This window comes from Lepidochelys kempii, chromosome 2, assembly GCF_965140285.1.
Source record: "Lepidochelys kempii isolate rLepKem1 chromosome 2, rLepKem1.hap1, whole genome shotgun sequence".
NCBI lineage: Eukaryota > Metazoa > Chordata > Testudines > Cheloniidae > Lepidochelys > Lepidochelys kempii.
This window is the reverse complement of record NC_136381.1, coordinates 43,551,266-43,572,632: the sequence shown is the minus strand read 5'-3', so window position 1 is coordinate 43,572,632 and position 21,367 is coordinate 43,551,266. Positions and strand designations below refer to the sequence as shown.

Sequence of the window (21,367 nt, the reverse complement as noted above, 5' to 3'; positions counted from 1 at the left end):
AGAAAACAATGCTTGGAAATCACTGCTACATGCAAATAGTCATACACGCTTTTCTGGCTACATCTGAATCTGTTTTTATTCAGAGCAGGGTGGGGTTTGTTTTTTGTTTTGTTTTTTTTAGTTTCCAACAGCCTTTTTAATATGTGCACAGTGATCCATTTCTTTCTTACCCAGGCTTGTAAAAAAACTGCTCTCGGGTAAGAAGGAGCAAAAATGAGAGAGATCCCAATTACTCTCTCTAATGTTGACCACATTTTTCTCTCAACTCCTGCTAATACAAATAAAACGCATAATTTAGCTAAACTGATTCCTTGTGTCTCAACACTTGATGACAAAGGCTGTGTTGGCTCTTGGAATATTTCCTAAAACAATGTTTGCTTCAACTAAAAAAGCCACTTTGAATTTTTTGTGGTCCCCCCCCACACACACTGGGGGAGAGTAAAATGTAAGAGTGTGTGGGGGGAGGGGTGGAATTGCTTTGTTCACACTGTAAGTGGAAAGAATTAGTGATTTTTTTTTTTTTTTAATTTTTATTATTTCCCCCCTCTCTGTTTGGGGAGGAATGGTAGTCTAGACGGGAAACAATCCTGAAGTTAGGCCTAGTACTACAAGGTAATGGTACATGGCACAAAATGAGGTGACATGAGGAATTCTAGAATAAAGAAATAAATATTGGAGATAACTCTTAAACTGATTTTTTTTAAAAAAAAAAAGAAGCCTTTCCCCAAATAATATAACACTTAATAAATAAACTTCTAAATTGGACACTTGGATAGAAAAAAGTCTAGAAAAATATGTTGAATACAGCTAGCTTAGAAAAAGTGAGTGTAATTAATGAGAATATTAATTAAAAATTTAATGAGAAATACTCTTCATGAGTGTGGATTTTTTATTTTTCTATTTTAACAAATTTCAGTTTCTTTCAAGTTGTAGTGGTCAGGGCCTCACTTAATCAAAGCCATAACTTCAACTGATGTGGAGATATTGAAATGTCTTGTATATTGTTGTATCAGTTTGTAAATCAGACTGTGGTCAAGCAACAAAAAACACCCTTAATAGAGTTAAGCCCTGCATTGCTGTGCCAGTTCCACAGCACTTCCTAAGGGATTGTCTTCACTGCAGAGTTCACTCAAGATGTAACCTGAGTGTTGTCCCTTACTCAAGTCCCATCGTCACACACAAACCCTTAATGCAAGAGTGGTGATACGTCCGCCAGCCCAAGTTAACAGCACCAGGGGGTGTAAGCTATAGCCTGAGTGAGCACAACTCAATCGCTAACGCAATAGCTCTGCAGCTGAAGTGTTATTTTGCAGGAGACTTTCTGTCTGCGTAGGATCACCACGTTCCCAAACAAAGGTATTGATGCTGACGGAAGCTTTTTTCCATTAATATAGCTGCACCTACGCCTGAGATTATGTCAGCATAGCTATGTCAGTTAGGGGTGTGTTTTACTTTTGTTTTTGTTTCACGTTCCTGACATATGTAAGTACAGACCTAGCTGCCTCTTACCTGAGATGAGAGGCATTCACTTGAGTTAATTCTGCAGTGAAGACATACCTAATCCAATTCTGGTACCTCTCTTGAATGTCTGTGCCTTCCTTTAGATCAGTGGCTCTCAACTGTCCAGACTGCTCTACTGAGTTGTATCCAAGCAGGAAGTGATATGCTAGATCCAAGGAGAGGAGCAAATTGTGAGAGATGCCATGTAATCTATATTAGGAAGTACTTAGCAACCTCTTTTTTTAGTTTTTATAAGCATCTAGTCGTTGTTTTAATTTGCCTTTTCCCTTCCCGCAGAAAGAGAGGTTTTAATCCATGTGGAGCATTTCCCGTGGGGATTACAATTGCTATGGTGAGATTTAAGAGGGGACTCCAATCTATTCTGAATGCAAGAAGGTCTTCGACTTTCATTAAATTCTACCAAATAATTTACACTTGTTATGGGAGCTCTTTTAGCATCTCTGCTGTGCTGTCATCAAATGCTTCCTAAAGTGATCTGGTGTTCTGGGAGGTGACAGTGGTTGGGGGAGGGTGTTTGAACTGTCAAGATAACTAAATCATGAACAAGAACATAGATGTACTATTTTAAGTGTAAATTGACTGTGTCAAGGATACCATGAAAGCTTGTTGGCCCATGTGCAGGGTGGGGAATTCTCTGTTCAGTTATAAATTCATTTACTCCATGACTGTTGACTTAACTTCAATTTACAGATTTAAATCTTGAAAAGAGCAGTCCAGCATGGCATTTTGGAGCATCTCAAGTGGAAGATATGGGGAATATTATTTTAACACTAATTTCTGAAGTATACAGTAAGCAATAGTAGTAAACGTGGGTTTGGCTTTTTATTTTATTTCTCCAAAATGTTGGAGAGAAATAATTTCTGCCGTGTTTTGTAGATCACAGATTTGCAGATCCAGAAAGAGTGAACTATAAATTTGAAAGTGGTACCTGGTAAGTGAAGTGTGTGTTTGTTTATTTTTAAGTGCTACAGCTAAAGCATAAGTCCAAAACCTGACCTACACTTAAAATTTCTGTACTTAGCTACACTTGCAAGTGGTCTTTGTATTTTTTTTTTTAATGTCTTCTCTTTTGCTGGGAAGTTGCTTTGAAAAAAAATTTAATAGGTTGCTTAACTGATAGGAGGGGTTGTAAAACGGAAGCATATGCCGAGTATCTATCCTATGCTGGACTTGAACGGTATTGGTTAAGAGCTGCTACTATCTCCTGAGTTGTGTTAATAATTATCACTGATGATGGTGAACACACTGTCCTATTAAACAAAGATAAATAAGTTCTTGTTAATAACCCTATTGACTTTTGGCTTTGTTTCAAGTGATGATGGGGGAAAAAATATTGGCTCAATGTATCTTCATGTGTCCAAGACCGTACGAAAAGCCATGTAGAATTTTTCTAATAAATTATAAAGAAGTGTCTTTTAAAATATGTTTAGTAATGACAGCACAGTTTATGCAATTGCCGTGGTACCAATTATGAAGCAAACTTCTTAATCTCACTCATCTCTTTTTAGCATATAAGATGATTCTTCTCAATGGTATTACTAGATGCTTTCTAAGCAGTGCCTGCAACAGAGATTAGTGTCAGAATTGGTCTTATTTAGAATCTTCTTCGTGAATGATCTGGAAGAGGGAGTAAACAGTGTGGTCATAATAATCACAGGTGCTACTGGTATTTGCAGCTCTTTCTAGCTCAGTAAAGCAAGGGAAATACTATGATCTAAAAAGATCATAAATAATGGCAGAAAATAATAAAATTCATCTAGTAAAATCTATTTAATGGGAGGGAGAAATCTGGACTGCAACAATGAAATCTGGGAATGACAGCAGGCAGCAGGTTAGATAGGAGTTTGCAATGGAATACAAGAGTAAAAGAGTTAATGCAATGTTGAGCTATCTGCATAGAGGCATATTCTTTGAAGGGTTAAGCATTTTGTATTCTGAAATATCAAACTTTGTGCTCTTCCTGTAGACTCCTGCTCATCTTCTAGTCTGTAAAATGGAATTTCCTCTATGCGCATCAGCTTTAAATGAGTCCAGTAAATGGTTGAAATGGACTCCTCAGATCAAAACAGTCTTTTCACAAAATCAAAATTCTACCTATTTTTTTGAGTCTATAAAATGAGTCTGCCTTGATTGCTGCTGTGTAACGTTTGACTCAGATAGGTGCTTGGATGTGATGCACAGGAGTGTTAGTGAATAACAGAGCTATTTCTGGGTCCTAGTCACCTGACGTGGGCCAGAGTTTCAAAAAGATTAATTTAATACCCTGTTGCATGATTCAGATCAGTATTCAATAACTCTGTTATCTATTGAGTTAATAGTTAATCATAGAATATTAGGGTCTGAATGGACCTCAGGAGATCTAGTTCAACCCCCTGCTCAAAGCAGGACCAATTCCCAACTAAATCATCCCAGCCAGGGCTTTGTCAAGCCTGACCTTAAAACCCTCCAAGGAAGGAGATTACACCTCCTCCCTAGGTAACCCATTCCAGTGTTTCACCACCCTCCTAATATCCAGCCTAAACCTCCCCCACTGCAACTTGAGACCATTACTCTTTGTTCTGTCATTTGGTACCACTGAGAACTATCTAGATCCATCCTCTTTGGAACCCCCTTTCAGGTAGTTGAAAGCAGCTATCAAATCCCCCCTCATTCTTCTCTTCTGCAGACTTAAACAATCCCAGTTCCCTCAGCCTCTCCTCATAAGTCATGTACTCCAGCCCCCTAATCGCTTTTGTTGCCCTCTGCTGGACTCTTTCCAATTTTTCCACATCCTTGTTGTAGTGTGGGGTCCAAAATTGGACACAGTACTCCAGATGAGGCCTCACCAATGCTGATTAGAGGGGAATGATCACGTCCCTCGATCTGCTGGCAATGCTCCTACTTATACAGCCCAAAATGCCATTAGCCTTCTTGGCAACCTTCTGACTCATGTACAGCTTCTTGTCCACTGTAACCCCAGGTCCTTTTCTGCAGAACTGCTGTCTAGCCGCTCTGGGATGCAGGCTCTGGGAGGGAGTTTGGGTGCTGGAGGGGTTCCGAATTGTGGCGGGGGTTAAGGCGCGAGAGAAGCCTCGGGGTGCAGATCAGGGGGAGATAGGGTGAGAGACAGAAGAGTGACCATGTTCAGGAGGCTAATTTCCCATAATGAAACATCTCATCCAAAACTAAGCCACATGATGCAATTCTCAAGCCAGCAGCACAACTGTCCATGACTCCTCCAGGAAGCTAAATTATAGCCATGGCAACTGGATTTTTTTTGTCATGTCCAGTCAAATATAGAGGATAATTGAGGGACTTTATACTCTGTAAATTCACTGCTGTAGAATTTGCTGCAAAATCAGCCCTTTGCTGCAGAACTATGCTCCAGTAAAATAATCTTTTTTAACTATACTTTCTCGTCATTTTGATTACGAGCAAAACTTCCCAACATGAACGGCATGTAAACAATGCAGTGCTGCCTGCCTTAAAGGTGAGAGGACAAGTAAATCTCCAGCCTTAATGCAAAAGTAATCTTAAAAAGGTAAAGGAAATGGAAGCCAGTTGATAGGGCTAAAAGTCTCTCACTGACTTATTTTCTGAAAGTCACGTTGATCACATATCCTTAGATTGGCTTTTGCATCTTGTTTTGTGTGGGGCCTTTGGAGGAAGAAGATGACAAATTTATAGCCCTTGACCAATTTATAGCTTCCCTGGGTGTTGCAGACTCCCTGCTGATTACTATCCAGCTGTGTGGGGCTGAGTTAGTCCTGTGCTGAGCCACCATTGTGACCTCTAGCCACAACATGGGTGGTGGCTGAACGACATGTGAGGTAGCATGATAGTGGCCTGAGCAAGGGACTTGAATTCTAAGCTCTTTGGGCAGGAACTGTCTTTGTTCAGTTTGTACAGTGCTGAGCTCAGTGGGGTCCTCCTGGCTCATGACAAGGGTCCCCAGGCGTGACCACAATATAAATAATAATCCCTGTGCAGATACTAACTTCCTTTGTGGTCCTGGACAAGTGGGATATCCTGTTTTTTTTAATTTTCTCATCTGAAAAAATGGGAATAGTACTTCCGCACTGGATGGTGCAATTTAATTGTTTGCTCTAGTAGAGAACTGCATAAAAGCAAAGCATTGGGATGGGGTGGGGAGCACCTGGAAAAGACACATACAACTATAATGGAGATGAGACACTGGGGAGCAAAAGAGACAGACCAAGAGAGGGGGAAGTGGGAAAGAGACTGCTTAATTAATCCATGCGTTCTGTGTTTCTGCCAACAAAGAATAGGTGTAAAGGTGAAAGAATGAGAGGAAAAGGGAGGGGGAGTAGAGAATAGTAAACAGAAATAAGGGAAAATGACACTGGGATGGATGGAATGAGCCAGATAAAGGAAAACACACTTATGACTCTTATATTTGCAATCTTCCCACTTGAGTGAACGTCCTCAATCCTTGTCTGACAAACGTTGAACATGAGTTTAAGCTTATGAATAAATTACAGTTATGCTTGCTGTCTGTGTGGTAGATATTGAGGATGGGGAAACTTCAGTGTGTGTTTGTGCTTTATCTGAAGCAGTAAGATGGAACTCGTAGATGATAACACCATAATCAGAGCAAGAGGCTTACCATGGCAGTCATCTGACCAGGACATCGCAAGATTCTTCAAAGGCCTTAATATTGCCAAGTTAGTTACCAGCAATATATACATTTATGGCTTTGCAAGACGGAAACGGTGCGTGCTCTGCTTCAGTGATTCACTCTTGTGCCTCCTTTTTCCTTGTCTTGACTCTTTTTAAGGGGAGGTGCTGCACTTTGTCTCAATGCACAAGGAAGGAGGAATGGGGAAGCTCTCATCAGGTTTGTAAGTGAAGAACATAGGGATTTAGCACTACAAAGACACAAGCACCACATGGGGAATCGGTACATTGAGGTATGCCGTAGCAATGGTTGTTTTTTGTTTTTTTTAATCTCTTTGATAGGACTACCATGCCACATATAATTGTGTTCTGTTTTTTTTGTTTTGTTTTGTTTTTCCCCCTTCTTTCCCAAGGTGTACAAGGCAACAGGTGAAGATTTCCTTAAAATTGCAGGAGGTAATCCACTTTTTCTTTTGTGGGTGGAGATGGGATTCTGTTCCAATAAACACCTGTAACTTAGTTTCAAATTACGAAGTGTTTCTATTGAACGTGATCTCTGAATTGGCTCATAGAATGCGTAGGTAATGTGCTGAGATTGCTACCTACTCTGCTGATCATTACTGTCTTACAGTTTATGTTCTTCTTTCCTTCACCCCCACCTTTATGCATATCGATGAATTGCAATAAAAACAGTAAGGTCTCTGGTACAGGGACTGTCTTCATTCTGTGTATACAGTGCTTGGCAATGGGGCTCTGATCCCTGAGGAGCTACTGTGACATAAATTCAATATGTTCTCTTCCTTTCAAGGAGTCAGTCAGTTAAGGATCTTACCAGACTTGTTCCTGAATTTCATTTGGTACATAATTTTCCTGGGGGCCATGGCTTCCATGTAATCAATTACTGAAAAACATAACTTGAATTCTTTCAGAACAGTGATATAAATCTGTTCTACTTGTTCTCTGTTGTATACAAATTTGTGTGTGAAAGCAAATGAGTTTCAAAATATAAATTGTATTTATTAGGGATGAAACTGGTTTTTATTAAACAACTTAAACTTTTCCTGTATCCTAAAATGATCTTCCTTCCAAGGGAAAGTTGATCACCAAATACTGGAAGGGTGCAAAAGTGTTTTGTAAACCCTCACACCATCTTCTCTCTCAACTCCTCTCTTGCCCACCTGGTCTTAACTGAAGGGGTTGGATAAGGCCCAACAAGCTGCCACCCACATCTGCATTGTTGGGTCTCGTTCTCAGGGGCCAGACAAGCTTGGTATAGGAGTGACCTGCTTCTCTGTTCCCTGCAGGCTTCAGTAACCTAGTACTTAGAAGCAGCAGATACCAATACTCTGAAACTTTAAAGGCGACCTAGAAGGGGAGCGTGTGGCTGAGAGGGTTGGTGATGGAATGTAGTGGTGCCTTTGACTTCTAGGAGTATGGCTAAACTAGAAGAGGTATGGGTGATTGGCGTGTGTGTGTCTTCTAAAGTTTGGCTTTAAACATCTTTGTCCTCCCTCCCCCCTTTTTTAATCCTGGTCTAAACATAAAGTAGGTCACTAGATGGACCCGATTTACAATCTGTTTCTTGATTGACTCTGCTGTCCATTTTCCAGAAAACCACCACTGTGGGCAACTACAGTAGAGACAAAGGACAGAGTAGGCATGAAAACTGACTCACCTGAACCTTGGTGAGGGTCCCTGGGAGGCAGTGCAGATACACTTGTGCTTATGCTTGCACTTCACTTCTATGGCTATTGAGCCAGGTTGAACTTGGGTCTACATGATGGTCAGTCTGGCATATCTTAAATACACAGGCACACCCATCCCTAAAATTGGATATGTCAGTGGTTTGCTCAGTGGCCCTCTTCTCCCCAATCCTAGCAGTAGAGGATGGGATTTTCAAAAGCACCTAAATGCATGGGCTGTCAGTGGGGCTTGTGATCCTTAGTCACTTAGGTACTTATGAAAACTCCACCCACAAGGTGTTTGGTTTTTTTTTAATAATATTGACAAGCAATGGCAAACAGATGGATCTTGCATTTCACCCTGTGAAAATGATAAGATTTGTGGCTATCTGTATGTGCAGCAAAGTATTGTACTAGTTGTTCTGAGGTTGACTGGGGGATATTACACAATCTATGACTTGATTATTTCATAGCTCACTCTGGAGAGCTGACGTGTCTTGGGAAGAGAGAACCAAGTTTTGGGTTAAGAATACAAATTGACACCCTTCCAACTGGCTGTAGATAGGATGCCTTTGATCACTTTACTGATTTTACTCTGGAATTACATTGGAAACCTAAGCAGTGCTGATAGACTCCCATCTAGTTACTGAAGGCAAAACTGGCAAGCTTCTAAAGGTGACAATTGTATCAAAGTGGAACAGAAATCCTGAACCTTCCTAAATGCACTTTTTTGCTGGTAGTTCCCAGGCCATTGTCTGGGAGAGTTGGTGTCTGAAACAACATTTCAGAAATAGGTAGTTAAAAGTAAGGCTTGGAATGCACCAGAGAAGTCATTCCAGGAGCATCTGTGCTACCATGTGAGAGACTAGTGCTTGCTAACTGGGCATAGACTCAATGTTGTAAATGCAGCCTTCTTTTCCCCTTGGGTGAGGGTGCATCTCTCATTTAAGCAATCAAAGGAGCGGCATTCTAGGCTTCAAAGGGAGGAGTGTCCCATATAATGACATTTCTGGCTTTCCAGGTGGCTTTTGGGTGGGGAGAAGCCATGTGAATTTCAATTCTGCACCCTAGGTGCAAACAATCCATACAGGTAGGGGGTTGCTGTCTTACATATCTGTGGTGTCTCGACTTGGATTTTGTGGTTTTGTTAAAGGTACTTCCAATGAAGCAGCTCAGTTTTTATCGAAAGAAAATCAGGTGATTGTCCGGATGCGAGGTCTTCCTTTCAATGCAACGACAGAAGAAGTGCTGGCGTTTTTTGGCCAGCACTGCCCTGTAACAGGAGAAAAGGAAGGAATCCTGTTTGTCACATACCCTGACAACAGGCCAACAGGAGATGCCTTTGTGTTGTTTGCTTGTGAGGAATATGCACAAAATGCACTAAAAAAACATAAGGACTTGCTGGGTAAAAGGTACATTGAACTCTTCAGGAGCACGGCAGCAGAGGTTCAGCAGGTAGAGTGAAAACTTCCAAATGTCTTGGGCTCTTCTAATCAAAAAACCAGTCAGGAGGACACTGGTTGGGGTGTGGTTGGGGTCTTGAGGAATTGCTTTGTATCTGTGTGGGAGGAGAGGAGTTTGACCTCTAAGAGTGGTCGAGGTCAGAAAATGTTCCTTGTGAAGCCTTTCATAATCAAGAGTTCTGATCCCTGTTTGTATGCATGGTCAATCCGCTCACTCTAGCAACTGTATTTTTATTTAAACTGCGTTTTTTCCTCCTGCTAGCTATGCAGGCAGCATAATTAAAGAATATCAACAGGACCACTTACTAAGTTCTGACCAGTCATACCTGGGCAAGCCTATTGCACATGCAGGGTTTGCACAGGCCCAGTGGAAGGCCTCATTTGGCTTGCAGAACCTCTACTGGAGGTGATGCAGATGGCGGCGCTCAGGCTGATTTCAGGGGGTTGGCAATTACAATAAGAACATCTAAATTGAGTACACTTGATCTGGAATCACTGGGACACACAAGTAGAGCTTCACAATCCCACTTCTCATCTTTTGAGTTGACCTGCATTTGAAGATTGTCTCACGAACCGCTAGGTATCTAACAAATCCTGTAAAGTATCATCAGAAGGCTGAGATCTTCTGCTTTCCAGTGCTATATAACATTAAATGGTAGTCCTGGTAAATTTAATCTGGAGTTGACTAAATTCTGGAAAACAAACCACCACCAACCAGTAAAACCCCTTGTTTTCTGAGAGTTCAAATTTTCCATCTTAATTGCTTAACATTAGCTTCTGTCTAACGATGACTAACTTGTTAGAGGCCAGGTCACTGTAACTTATTGCAAGTTGCATGGTTCATTTTGGCTTCATAGCAGCATGTCTGTGTCAGCTGCTATCATGCTGCCTAATCATGTTGGTATTAGTACATTCTAGGAAAATCTAGACAACTGTCCTTGGCAGAGCAATCCTTAAAGGAGAGGAAAGAATATTGTGCTTTCTGTTACCAAAAGTGGTGGAGATTCAGCTCTCCCTCCTGTCCCTGGCTGGGGTAAAAGTAGTTCCACACCGCTCTCCCTCTTTATCTTATACTGTGTGAGCTCCCCCTCTGTTTCAGTCTGCGTTAATCTCTGCAGCGAGACACAGATTGTGAGGACAGCAGTAGAAGGGGGCAATGTACTCTGGGATATCTTGTCAAGGAAATAGGACCAGCCAAACCAGTTACAGAAACTGAGAGTCCTCTCCATGCTGCAAACAGTATGTTGAACTGGCTACCAGCAGTCAATCATGTGCCAGTCTTGGTCACAGAGACTTGTTACACTGGACAAATGATGAGGAAACTTTCCACCACTGCACGAGTACACATGCTGCTCAGCTGATTGGTACTAACAGTGGAAATGCTAGTATAGCCTGACCCTTTGTCATTTCTGCCCTCTTGTCTCACGCACAAGTTTTGAGCAAACCTGGATTTTTCATAGATCTGGAGTTTGACTCTTTCTATAGAGCCTTGTCAGTGCAAACAGATGAAAACATGCGTAATACTGCTATATGCATAGATGTTTTACACAGATGTGATCAAAGGAAATGATTGAATATTCACATAACTCTGGTAGGCAGGGTTCTTACTGTTTAAACTAGAAACAATACATCTTAAGTGTAACATGATCTTTTTGGCCAAATATAATTACTTTTAGCTGACAGATGGTGTTGCTGCATGGGCTACTTCTGTCATTAAATAATGGCTTACACTGTACCATAGCATGTGAAACAAAGATCTTCTAGTTTCAGGACTATTCTCTTCCTCCTCCTTGACAGTGTAGTCTTGTGTCTTGGTTAACAGCTGCTGCTTTTGTCATCTAGGCTGGATGCATTTTATTGGAAACAACTCTTCTATGACCATATAAAGTGCTTTGGGATCCTACAGGATGAAAAGCATTATAGAAATGTAACTTACATAATTAGTAAGTTGCTGCTTTGATACATCTCCTGGTACAGAGCACTGCAACTTGCAGTCTGGTCAAAAACAAACCAAGATGACATTTTCAAATAAAGCCACCGAAAGACTTCAGACTTATTCAGAACTTATAAATTCAAGCTGTATTTTATCCTTGATTAAAATCTAGTGCCTAGATGACTTACCTTCTAAGTATTGCACAAGTTGACTATAATTTACAAAAATTCCATCTACATTCAGTTCAGTAGAACAAGCTTGAGGTCTCACCATTTCTTTTTGTTTTTGTGCAGGTGCTGAACAGGTACTCTTCTACACCTCTCGTTCCCCTTGCAGCTCCCCCTATCCTTCCTGTGTTACCTCAGCAATTCATGCCTCCGACCAATGTCAGAGACTGCATACGTCTGCGTGGTCTTCCCTATGCTGCCACTATAGAGGACATTTTGGAATTCTTGGGGGAGTTTTCTGCAGATATTCGGACCCATGGGGTTCACATGGTATTAAATCATCAGGTAGGTAGACAACAGGAGAATACAAGTCATGGTTGCCAATGTGCTACTCACCACATATATGCTAGTGGAAAAGCAGGGAAGCAGCCTTGATAAAGCCCCTAAATGCACAAAAGTGAGACCGCTACTGATTCTATCCTCCAAGAGTGTAATGAAAATAATCAATAGTTTTTCACAGAACCTAGCTGCTTCAAGGCATTATATTTTTCTAATACTGGACCCAGTGTAGCCAACCAATTGCTAACAGGATCAACCAAAAACTTGGTATGGTTATCCGTAAATGTATGTAGAATTATTTCCATTGTCTGTGAATAGGTAATGTTGCACATGGGGTTTTGAAAGCAGGATGTGTTGGGCTGTATATGGTGAAACATACAACACCACACTGAAAAGATTAAAAACATTTCAGCTCTTTTCCTTGATGATTGTAGGTGAGGTAGTGGGGGTGAGGAATCTCTTTTTGTGGGGTTATGATTAAAAAACAAACAAATACATTAATGTAGTGTCTCTATCTTGTGGACATAAACACATTATTAAAATCTTTAGAATTTACTTGCCATTTTCTGCATCACATTCAAGTAACTAAGTATTTGAAATTTAATCTCTCACAACCTACCGAAATCTCATTTAAAATTATTATAAAGGCAAGTTCATATTTGTAACTTGGTTAAAAAGCATATCTGTCACACGCTCATGTAACATCTTTTAATGGGGCACACGCAAAGGGACAAGCATGTGTGTTGCTATTTGGTGATTCTGTTAGGGTATCACATTGTGTACCCTATATATAGGCTTGGCAGAATTCATTTGTTTTTTTAATTTAGATGGATAATATCAATATTAATTTTTAAGCATTATGTCTGTCTATTTAAATTTTCACAGTTGTGGGAAATTATGGGTGGTGTCAAAAGTTCAGAGGGTGTCAGATAACTAATGATAGTCGATATTGAGATTCAAAAAGTTAGAGCTTTATAACCGCTAAAACACAATTATCAATGTCATATGTCAAAACATATCAAGTAAATATCCCTAAATCAAATGTTAAATTCTCAAGCAGCATTTTTCTTAATTTGGCGGTCTATAAATTTCTATTGTAATGATGGAAATATTTTTTTTTGGTCTGTTTGTATGTGTATGGTGAAATAAACACTTACCAATAAAATCTAATACTTCCAAGCCTACAGATATAATTAGAAATCTGCAAAAAATATTTCCTCTTTTCCATGGGATTGCAGATTAAACTGTTCCATTTACCCAACCAAAATATACAAATTGATACTTAATTCCGTACTCAACAAATCTTTAAACTCATATCGAAATCCTTAGAAACCTGATAACTGACCACTCTGAACTAGCAATTTTAATCTATCAATTGTTCCCATTCTCCCATGGCTTTTGATATGGGTATGGTTAAAATTTTGTCATGATTGCTTTTAGTAAAAGTCACAAATGCATCGTGGACAATAAACGAAAATTCATGGAAGCCCAAGACCTGTCTAACTTTTACTAAAAATAATGAGGGGGGACTGATTGCAGGGGAGGGAGGGGGAATGACTGAAGCCAGAGGGGAGGGGAGGATATGAACCTGGGCCCTGCTGAGGAAGGTGGGGAGGGTTCCCACTGCCTCAGCAGCTGACAGCTCTATGGCTCCGGCTTCAGAGTTCCAGGTCTCTCTCTCTCCTCCCCCTCCCCTCCCCCGCCCCCATCACCTGCAGCAGCTTGGCACTTCAGGAGGGGGCCCCAGCCCCAGGGCTGAAGTGGAAAATGTCACAGAGGTCTCTGAAAGTCACAGAATCCGTGACCTCCATGACATAATTTTATCCTTTGATATGGGGTTAATGATATGTTTGACTTAATCCATGAAGGCCTGGTCTACTCTAGACAATTAAGTCAATTTAAATCCACACTCTTTGAGCAGCATAGTTAAGCCAACCTAACCCCACCAGTGTTGACAGCCCTAGGTCAACAGAACAATTCTTCTGTTGGCCTACTTACCACTTTTCGGGAAGGTGGATTATCTACACCAATGGGACAACCCCTCCCATTGGTGTAGATAGTATCTACACTGAAGTGCTGCAACGGCGCAGCTGTGCCGTGTAGCATTTAAAGTTCAGACAGTCTCTAAGTAAAAAAGCTGATATTCAACAACATGAGTTTCATCTGAAGCTTGTCCCTTCAATCTGTCTCACGTGTTCAAACTGTGTGTCTGATGTCTTGTAAATTACTCTGGACATGAACCATAATCTGTTATGACGACAACACATACACTATCCATGCTCAAATTATCTTGGACTGGTGTTTTGCCATGCTTGTCCCATTCTCTTTGGTTTTCTTCCTGGCCTGTGACATTCTTAAAACTCACTACACTGCGTGCTCTACTAACAAGAAGAAGACAGTCCTTGCACCAAGACTCTTGCAGTCCACTTCAGACACTGACAGTACAGTCTAGATATGTGAGACACATGTTCCAAACTTGGACCACTTGCTCTATGGTGAGTGGCTGAAAGGTGTCACAAAAGTGTGGGTTTTTTAAGGAAGGAGGCAATTGTGCAAATGCAGCCATCTCTTCAGGGACTTTAAACCTGAGACTTTTATCACTCCAGTACAGACCTCTACCACTTGGGCTCAAGGATTAACTAAATTGGCTGGACTGCCAATTCAAAGACTGATTTTAAATGTCCAGAGACGGTCCAGGAATAAATTAAATGCATAATTTGTCAACACAGCATGAGTGCCTGTGGGGAAAATGTTGGTGAAGAGATCTGCTGTCTTGCCATCTGTTGCTCTCCTTGCGTCCAACGCAGCATGTAGTGGTAGACGGGAATCCTGCCACAACTGCAGTGTGGGAGCAGAGCTCCTGCTCCAGTGTAAGGATTTGTCTGTACATTGTCTATTCAGGAATACTCTAGATTTAGACAAGAGCTTGAGTGGGTTTAGCTGCCCTAGTGACCCCTTCTGCAGGGGAAGGAGAAAGTTCTTTATTGCAGTACAGCCTGTGGTTATGACCATGGTTCATCTCCACTCTTCCTACATATCACAGAGATAAGCTCTGCGTAGGGCCTGAATTCCCTCCTGTTCAACCTCCCCAAATCCTAGCCCCTGCATAACTGAGCTGCACCAGTTGGGCTCTCTACACCTGGTAGGCAGGGTTGGCATTTTCCTCTTGCAGAACCTTCCAACTGAGGAGTTGAGCTTCACCAATGCTGGTGAATTCAACTGCACAATACCCATGTTAAGGGTTGCTGATCACCCTGATTATACCGATGGGGGTATTCAATGTGACAGAGGAGATTAAACTTCTTTTCCAAAGTCACTGGTAGTGTCCATCTCTTGGTATGCTCATATGTTATGAAGGTCCATGTCTTGTAAGCTTGGCCATTTGCAATTTAAAAGCAGCAGTAGCTTGCAAAGGCGCACACATACTTGCTTCTGCCTCAATAAGTAACAGACACTGGCTATGTTGGGAAAAGCTTTCTATGATTGCAACCTGATGTAGATTAATGGGTTTCTTTTGCAGTGTTGTAGCCTTGTTAGTCCCAGGATATTAGAGAGAGAAGTTGGTCCAATAAAAGATATTACCTCACCCACCTCGTTTCTCTAATAGATTAAAGGCATCATTCAAAACTGCTGCCACAGTGCACATGAGAGAGGTTAAAGTTTTTTGTCGTGCTTGAATTGTATGGGGGCCTTGTGAAATAATGTTAGCATTTAAATGTCAAGCTAAGCACTGAAATTAATCAATGCCTCACCAACTTGAATACAATCACACCTTTGCTGTCGTCATTGCTTTTTGTCTCCAGGACACTGTTCGTCTTTATATAGGGAAATGTGCTCTCTGAACAGAGGACTAAAGTTCTTAGGCCTTATCTACTCTGGAAAGGTGTTTTTTCTGTGTGTTGTTTTTTCGTTCAGTGTAACCTAAGACATGCGTTTAAACCAATAATTCTACAACTATAAACCATCCCATGCTGTACCCTCCTCCCCATTAGGGCACTCTTCTGATATAAGAGTGGCTTTTTTGGGGTTCAGCTTAGGTCCCTTCCCAAGCAACATAAGCATAAACGGGGGAAAAAAAGGTCTTCTAAATTCTTATTTTTACCAAAGCTATACTTGGAGCTAACATGGCATTTTTATTCTCTATTCTGAGCCATAAAAATAGTCAGGCTATACTATAGATAACAGCTTTACCTAAATATTCAAAACAAATAACAGTAGAAGGCTGACAAATATTGATGTAATGGACAATGGGCAGATCAGCATTGAGTCAGCAGTGTGCCCTTGCTGCCAAGAAGGCCAATGGCATTTTGGGATGTATAAGTAGGGGCATAGCCAGCAGATCGAGGGACATGATCGTTCCCCTCTATTCGACATTGGTGAGGCCTCATCTGGAGTACTGTGTCCAGTTTTGGGCCCCACACTACAAGAAGGATGTGGATAAATTGGAGAGAGTCCAGCGAAGGGCAACAAAAATGATTAGGGGTCTGGAACACATGACTTATGAGGAGAGGCTGAGGGAACTGGGATTGTTTAGTCTGCAGAAGAGAAGAATGAGGGGGGATTTGATAGCTGCTTTCAACTGCCTGAGAGGTGGTTCCAGAGAGGATGGTTCTAGACTATTCTCAGTGGTAGAATATGACAGGACAAGGAGTAATGGTCTCAAGTTGCAGTGGGGGAGGTTTAGGTTGGATATTAGGAAAAACTTTTTCACTAAGAGGGTGGTGAAACACTGGAATGCATTACCTAGGGAGGTGGTAGAATCTCCTTCCTTAGAAGTTTTTAAGGTCCGGCTTGACAAAGCCCTGGCTGGGATGATTTAATTGGGGATTGGTCCTGCTTTGAGCAGGGGGTTGGACTAGATGACCTCCTGAGGTCCCTTCCAACCCTGATATTCTATGCTTCTATGATCATGGGCCCAGGCAGTAGTGAGAATGTAAGTGTATTAGAACCGTTGATTGGTGCAGGAGTTGGGGTGGTAATGGCCAAATAGTCTTTGTAAAAGATGCTGCTAACATTGCAAGTGACTCCTGTTTTGGCACCACATGAGTATTTGTATTGGAACTATAGATTTGCTCTTGTTCTTTTTCTTGGTTTTTCAGGGCCGTCCATCAGGAGATGCCTTTATCCAGATGAAATCTGCAGACCGAGCATTTCTGGCTGCACAGAAGTGTCATAAGAAGACCATGAAGGACAGATACATTGAAGTCTTTCAGTGTTCTGCAGAGGAGATGAACTTTGTATTAATGGGGGGCACTTTAAATCGAAATGGCTTGTCCCCACCACCATGTAAGTTACCATGTAAGTTTTGCATGGTTCGTGGCACTACTCTGCGCTGTGCGCTGGTAGGTGTTGGAGCTTCTTTCTCTCTTCCCAGTTCTTTGTAAGGTATATTAAATGGGGGTGGTAATGCAAGGCTTTTCCATCTGAAATCAGCAGTAGCCTGTGATCGTTTTTCTTTTGGTTGTGGATTACTATGACTGAAGAATTACTTTCAAATTATACTCTTGCTTTTCCACAGACGAACTTGTTTTCTGCAACTTAACTTGCTCTGGACAAGCAATGACTCTGAAAAGAAACTTTGCCACCTAGAGCCGAATAAAAAATTAAATATGAATTAGTTTATCACTGTGTCTGTGGACTCCATGCCCCTCCCTCTCTTTTAAAGGCTAATTCTTGCAACCACTGGTAATGCTTTTTTCTGAGTCTAAACACAAATATTCTACCTGTTGAACAGCTGCTAACCCCTGGACTCTTCCCTGGACATCCAAAATGCACGGTGTTAAGGCTGCTGGTGTGTGAGTGAAATATATATTTAGACATGCAGCTAAGCTAGCCAAATAGCTTGGTGGATCAGAAAACAGTGCTTTTGCTTCAAGCTGTGCTCCTTACTGGCTATGAGTCATTTGGAAAAATGGGATTTTATCTAATATTTGGGAGAAAACAGTTTAAAGGCGCAGGGGTTGACTTAATCTGTTTAAAGTAAAATTACTTTGAACCCATGGGAAAATAATACTTTGCTTCAAAGATCACAGATGGCAGGATAATTGAGGTACGATCCTCCTATTTATTCAGAAGAAATGAAATATTCTAAATCCAGCCAGGTTGGTTATGACCAGTGCTGTTTGTTTACCTGTTGGTTCCTTGGTAGCCCATAGAGCAGGGGTCGGCAACCTATGGCACTGTGGGCCGGTGGCCGGGACCCCGGCAGATAGTAACTGGGCCAGCGGCCGGGACCCCGGCAGGCAACAGCGTGCCATTAAAAATCCTGGCAGCCCTGGCCCGCTCTTCTCCACCCCTCTTCCCCCTCCCCCCACCCCGCCACTGGAGCAGGGTGAAGAAGTTTGGTCTTGCCAGCTGCTGCTGCAGGGCAGGCAAGGTCCCCCCATCTCTTCCGTGGACGTGCTGGGTTCCTGCCCCTCCTCCTCTCCCTCCCTGCCACCGATCAGCTGATGGCCCTTGCAAGGGAGGGGGAGAAGTGGAGCCGCAGCACGCTCGCTGCTCTGGGGAGGAGGTAGAGAAGAGGTGGGGATGGGGCCTTGAGAAAGGGGGGGTGGAATAAGGGCATATCCTCTCCAGCCCCCGGCTGTGAGCCGCCCTGGACAGGGGGCTGGGAGCAACCCCAGGACCCTAGCCCACACCCCCAGCCCTCTGCCCTGACCCCTGCACACCCCACATTCCAACCCCCTCCATGAGCACCAAATGGGAGCTCCTGTGCGCGCGCACACTCCCATCTGCACTCCTCGCATCAAATGGGAGCTGCCCAGATAAGCACTCCACACCCAAACCTCCTGCCCCAACCCTGAGCCCCCTCCCTCATCTAGCTCCTGGCAAGACCCTACGCCCCAACCCGCAGCCTGATCCTTCACCCCCAGCCCTGTGCTCAGTGCAGAGAGAGGAAGAGAATGGGCTAGAACCAGGGAGAAGGTAGTTACCCACTCTATGTGGGAAGGGCCGGGATCCCAGACCAGCAGCGGGCTGAGTGGGGCTGGCAGCCGGGACCCTGGCTGGCAGGAGCCAGCGGACGGAACCCCAGACCATCAGTGGGCCGGCCCCGCTCAGCCCGCTGCTGGTCTGGGGTCCCGGCCGCCGGCCCCGCTCAGCCCGCTGCTGGTCTGGGGTCCCGGCCGCCGGCCCCGCTCAGCCCGCTGCTGGTCTGGGGTCCCGGCCGCCGGCCCCGCTCAGCCCGCTGCTGGTCTGGGGTCCCGGCCGCCGGCCCCGCTCAGCCCGCTGCTGGTCTGGGGTCCCGGCCGCTGGCCCCGCTCAGCCTGCTGCTGGCCTAGGTGAATAGAACCCCCAGACTGGCAGTGGGCTGAGCGGGCCAATGGCATAAGATCAGCATTTTAATTTCATTTAAAATTAAGCTTCTTAAACATTTTGAAAACCTTGTTTACTTTACATATGACAATAGTTTAGTTATATAATATATAGACGTATAGAGAGACCTTCTAAAAAACGTTAATGTATTACTGGCACGCAAAACCTTAAATTAAAGTGAATAAATGAAGACTCAGCGCACACTTCTGAAAGGTTGCTGACCCCTGCCATAGAGAGCTGGTCCCAGTCTAGTTTCTAGTGGACAAATACTTGTATCAGAGAAACTACCATCATCATAATAGGTCCCCTTGTCAGCAGAAAGGCAAAGGCCTGAATGGGAATGAGGGATAGACAGGTCACTCTCCCCCAGAAATGGGGCAAGTATACTCTGATTCTTGTTCAGAGACTTCTTTTGTGAAGGTTCCCAGAGTAAACTAATGAACTCTGCTGAAATCAAGGAAAGTTTTTGGATTCCTGAGTTTCACCTTCTTACAGCTATGAGCACAGGTGACTAAAAGTTCAAACAGGCCATGTCCCCTTATCTGCTTGTGATGGGGGAAGGGAGGAGTTGAGTCATCAGATGGTCTCTTCACAACTGCTGGTCCTTTTTTTAAAGTGTGATCAGTTTTGCCATTCCTGGACATTTCTAGTCTGTCTAGATTCATCAGAATATGGTGTTGGAAAAAAGGAGAGAGAGACTACTCTCAAGGGCTTTGGGGAATAGTCCTCCCCTCTCTCCTCCCCGGTTCTTGTATGTGTGCAACTTGTAGAAACACCCTTTGTTTTTAATTTGCATTATCCTGTTAAATGAGGTGGTGACATGGTGGGAAGTATCAAGGAATAATAAATATAATGGCTAGTTAGGAATGGAGATCCCTTAAATTGAAGGAATGCCCTGTATAATGGGGAAGATTGGACCGATGTTATATCGGATGTTGTCAAGCTTTGCTCTTGTCTTTTGAAGAGAGGAGACTTAACTGATAACTGAAACTAGGCCAGTAAACCAACTCATCTCTTTGGAAAGAGAATTTGTTCCCACAAATCATAGAATCCTAGAAATGTAGGGCAAGAACGGACTTTGGTAGGTCATCTCGTTGAATCCCCTGCACTGAAGCAGGACTAACTATTACCTAGACATCCCTGATCAGTGTTTGTCTAACCTGTTCTTAACCGCCACTGACTGAGATTCCACACCCTCCCTAGGCAATTTGTTCAAGTGCTTAACTGTGCTGATAGTTACGAAGTTTTTCCTGAAGTCTAATCTAAATCTACCTTGCTGCAATTTTATGCCCATTACTACGTGACCTGTAGTCTGTGATTAAGGAGACCAATTTGTCACGTTTCTCCCTATAATAACCTTGAGAGCAAGAGGTGGCTTCTGTATACTGTCACATACCTTTTTTGTTGTTGTTTTGTGATTTCTACACAGATAACTTTATGTAAATTAAAATGTGAGGAAGCTTTTTTCCAGGTTGGAAAGACTCTAGATTTACTTTGAGGCTGTCTTGCTGAATATGCTGGAATTTGGTGAACCATGTTAATCTATCCTCCTTCGGTTCCTTTAGGTCTTTCTCCTCCATCCTACTCACTTCCAGCTCCTGCAGCAATTATTCCAACAGAAGCTGCTCTTTATCAGCCCTCCGTGCTTTTGAATCCACGAACGCTGCAGCCCTCTACAGCATACTATCCAGCAGGCGCTCAGCTCTTCATGAACTACACATACTATCCCAGGTAAGGCAATAAGGAAATGAGGCAGGAACAAAGAAGTCCTTTTACAGCAAATGCACGAAGCTCTCAAGAGTATTGGCTGCCATGCTGAAGGCTTGTGCTAGAGGGAACAGCCTGCTCAGTATTTGAGCAGGGTAATTATTTCAGAATCCACAGGTGGGGTTCTAGTTTTGGAATGTCTCAGGTGGCAAATTTTAATGTATGTGTAAAATATTGGGCACTTTTCAAAAGTCACATGCTATTCAAATGACCAAGTGACTTAGAAGCACATTTGTTGTTGCCTCTCCATGGGAATTGTCCTCCTTTCATTAAGGGGCTTTATGTGATTTTTACCTGACACAGTTTGCTTCTTAAAATCAGAGGTTTGCACTAATGTCTTTTACCAGAATTTTGCCTCTTCTGACTGATGCCCTCCACCCTCGAGGTAACTGCTTTTCAGTGGCTCTGTACAGTTAAAGGATTTTGTAAACTTTGATTGGGAAAGGTGCTATATAAATATTCCCACGTGCTTCAGTGCAAGTTGATTGACTAATGTTCTTTTCCCCCCTTTCTCTCCTCTGAGGGCTTTTAGCTTTTCCTGGTTAAAGGAAACAAACACCAGTC

At 42.7% G+C, this 21,367-nt stretch overlaps 1 protein-coding gene across 2 annotated transcripts in view; it reads left to right on the top strand.

The window, feature by feature from the left end:
• The window catches only part of ESRP1 (epithelial splicing regulatory protein 1), a 56,361-nt gene that overhangs the window by 15,276 nt on the left and 19,718 nt on the right, over nt 1–21,367 (top strand). Inside the window, exons 5-13 of one of the 2 annotated variants that reach the window (XM_073329366.2) lie at nt 2,212–2,310; nt 2,398–2,452; nt 6,075–6,185; nt 6,299–6,431; nt 6,552–6,594; nt 8,974–9,275; nt 11,510–11,728; nt 16,822–17,008; nt 20,602–20,767. In XM_073329366.2, coding sequence (XP_073185467.1) covers nt 2,212–2,310; nt 2,398–2,452; nt 6,075–6,185; nt 6,299–6,431; nt 6,552–6,594; nt 8,974–9,275; nt 11,510–11,728; nt 16,822–17,008; nt 20,602–20,767 — 1,315 coding nt within the window. Of the gene's footprint in view, nt 1–2,211; nt 2,311–2,397; nt 2,453–6,074; nt 6,186–6,298; nt 6,432–6,551; nt 6,595–8,973; nt 9,276–11,509; nt 11,729–16,821; nt 17,021–20,601; nt 20,768–21,367 lie in introns of both variants that reach the window. The other variant, XM_073329365.2, reaches the window with a different exon arrangement.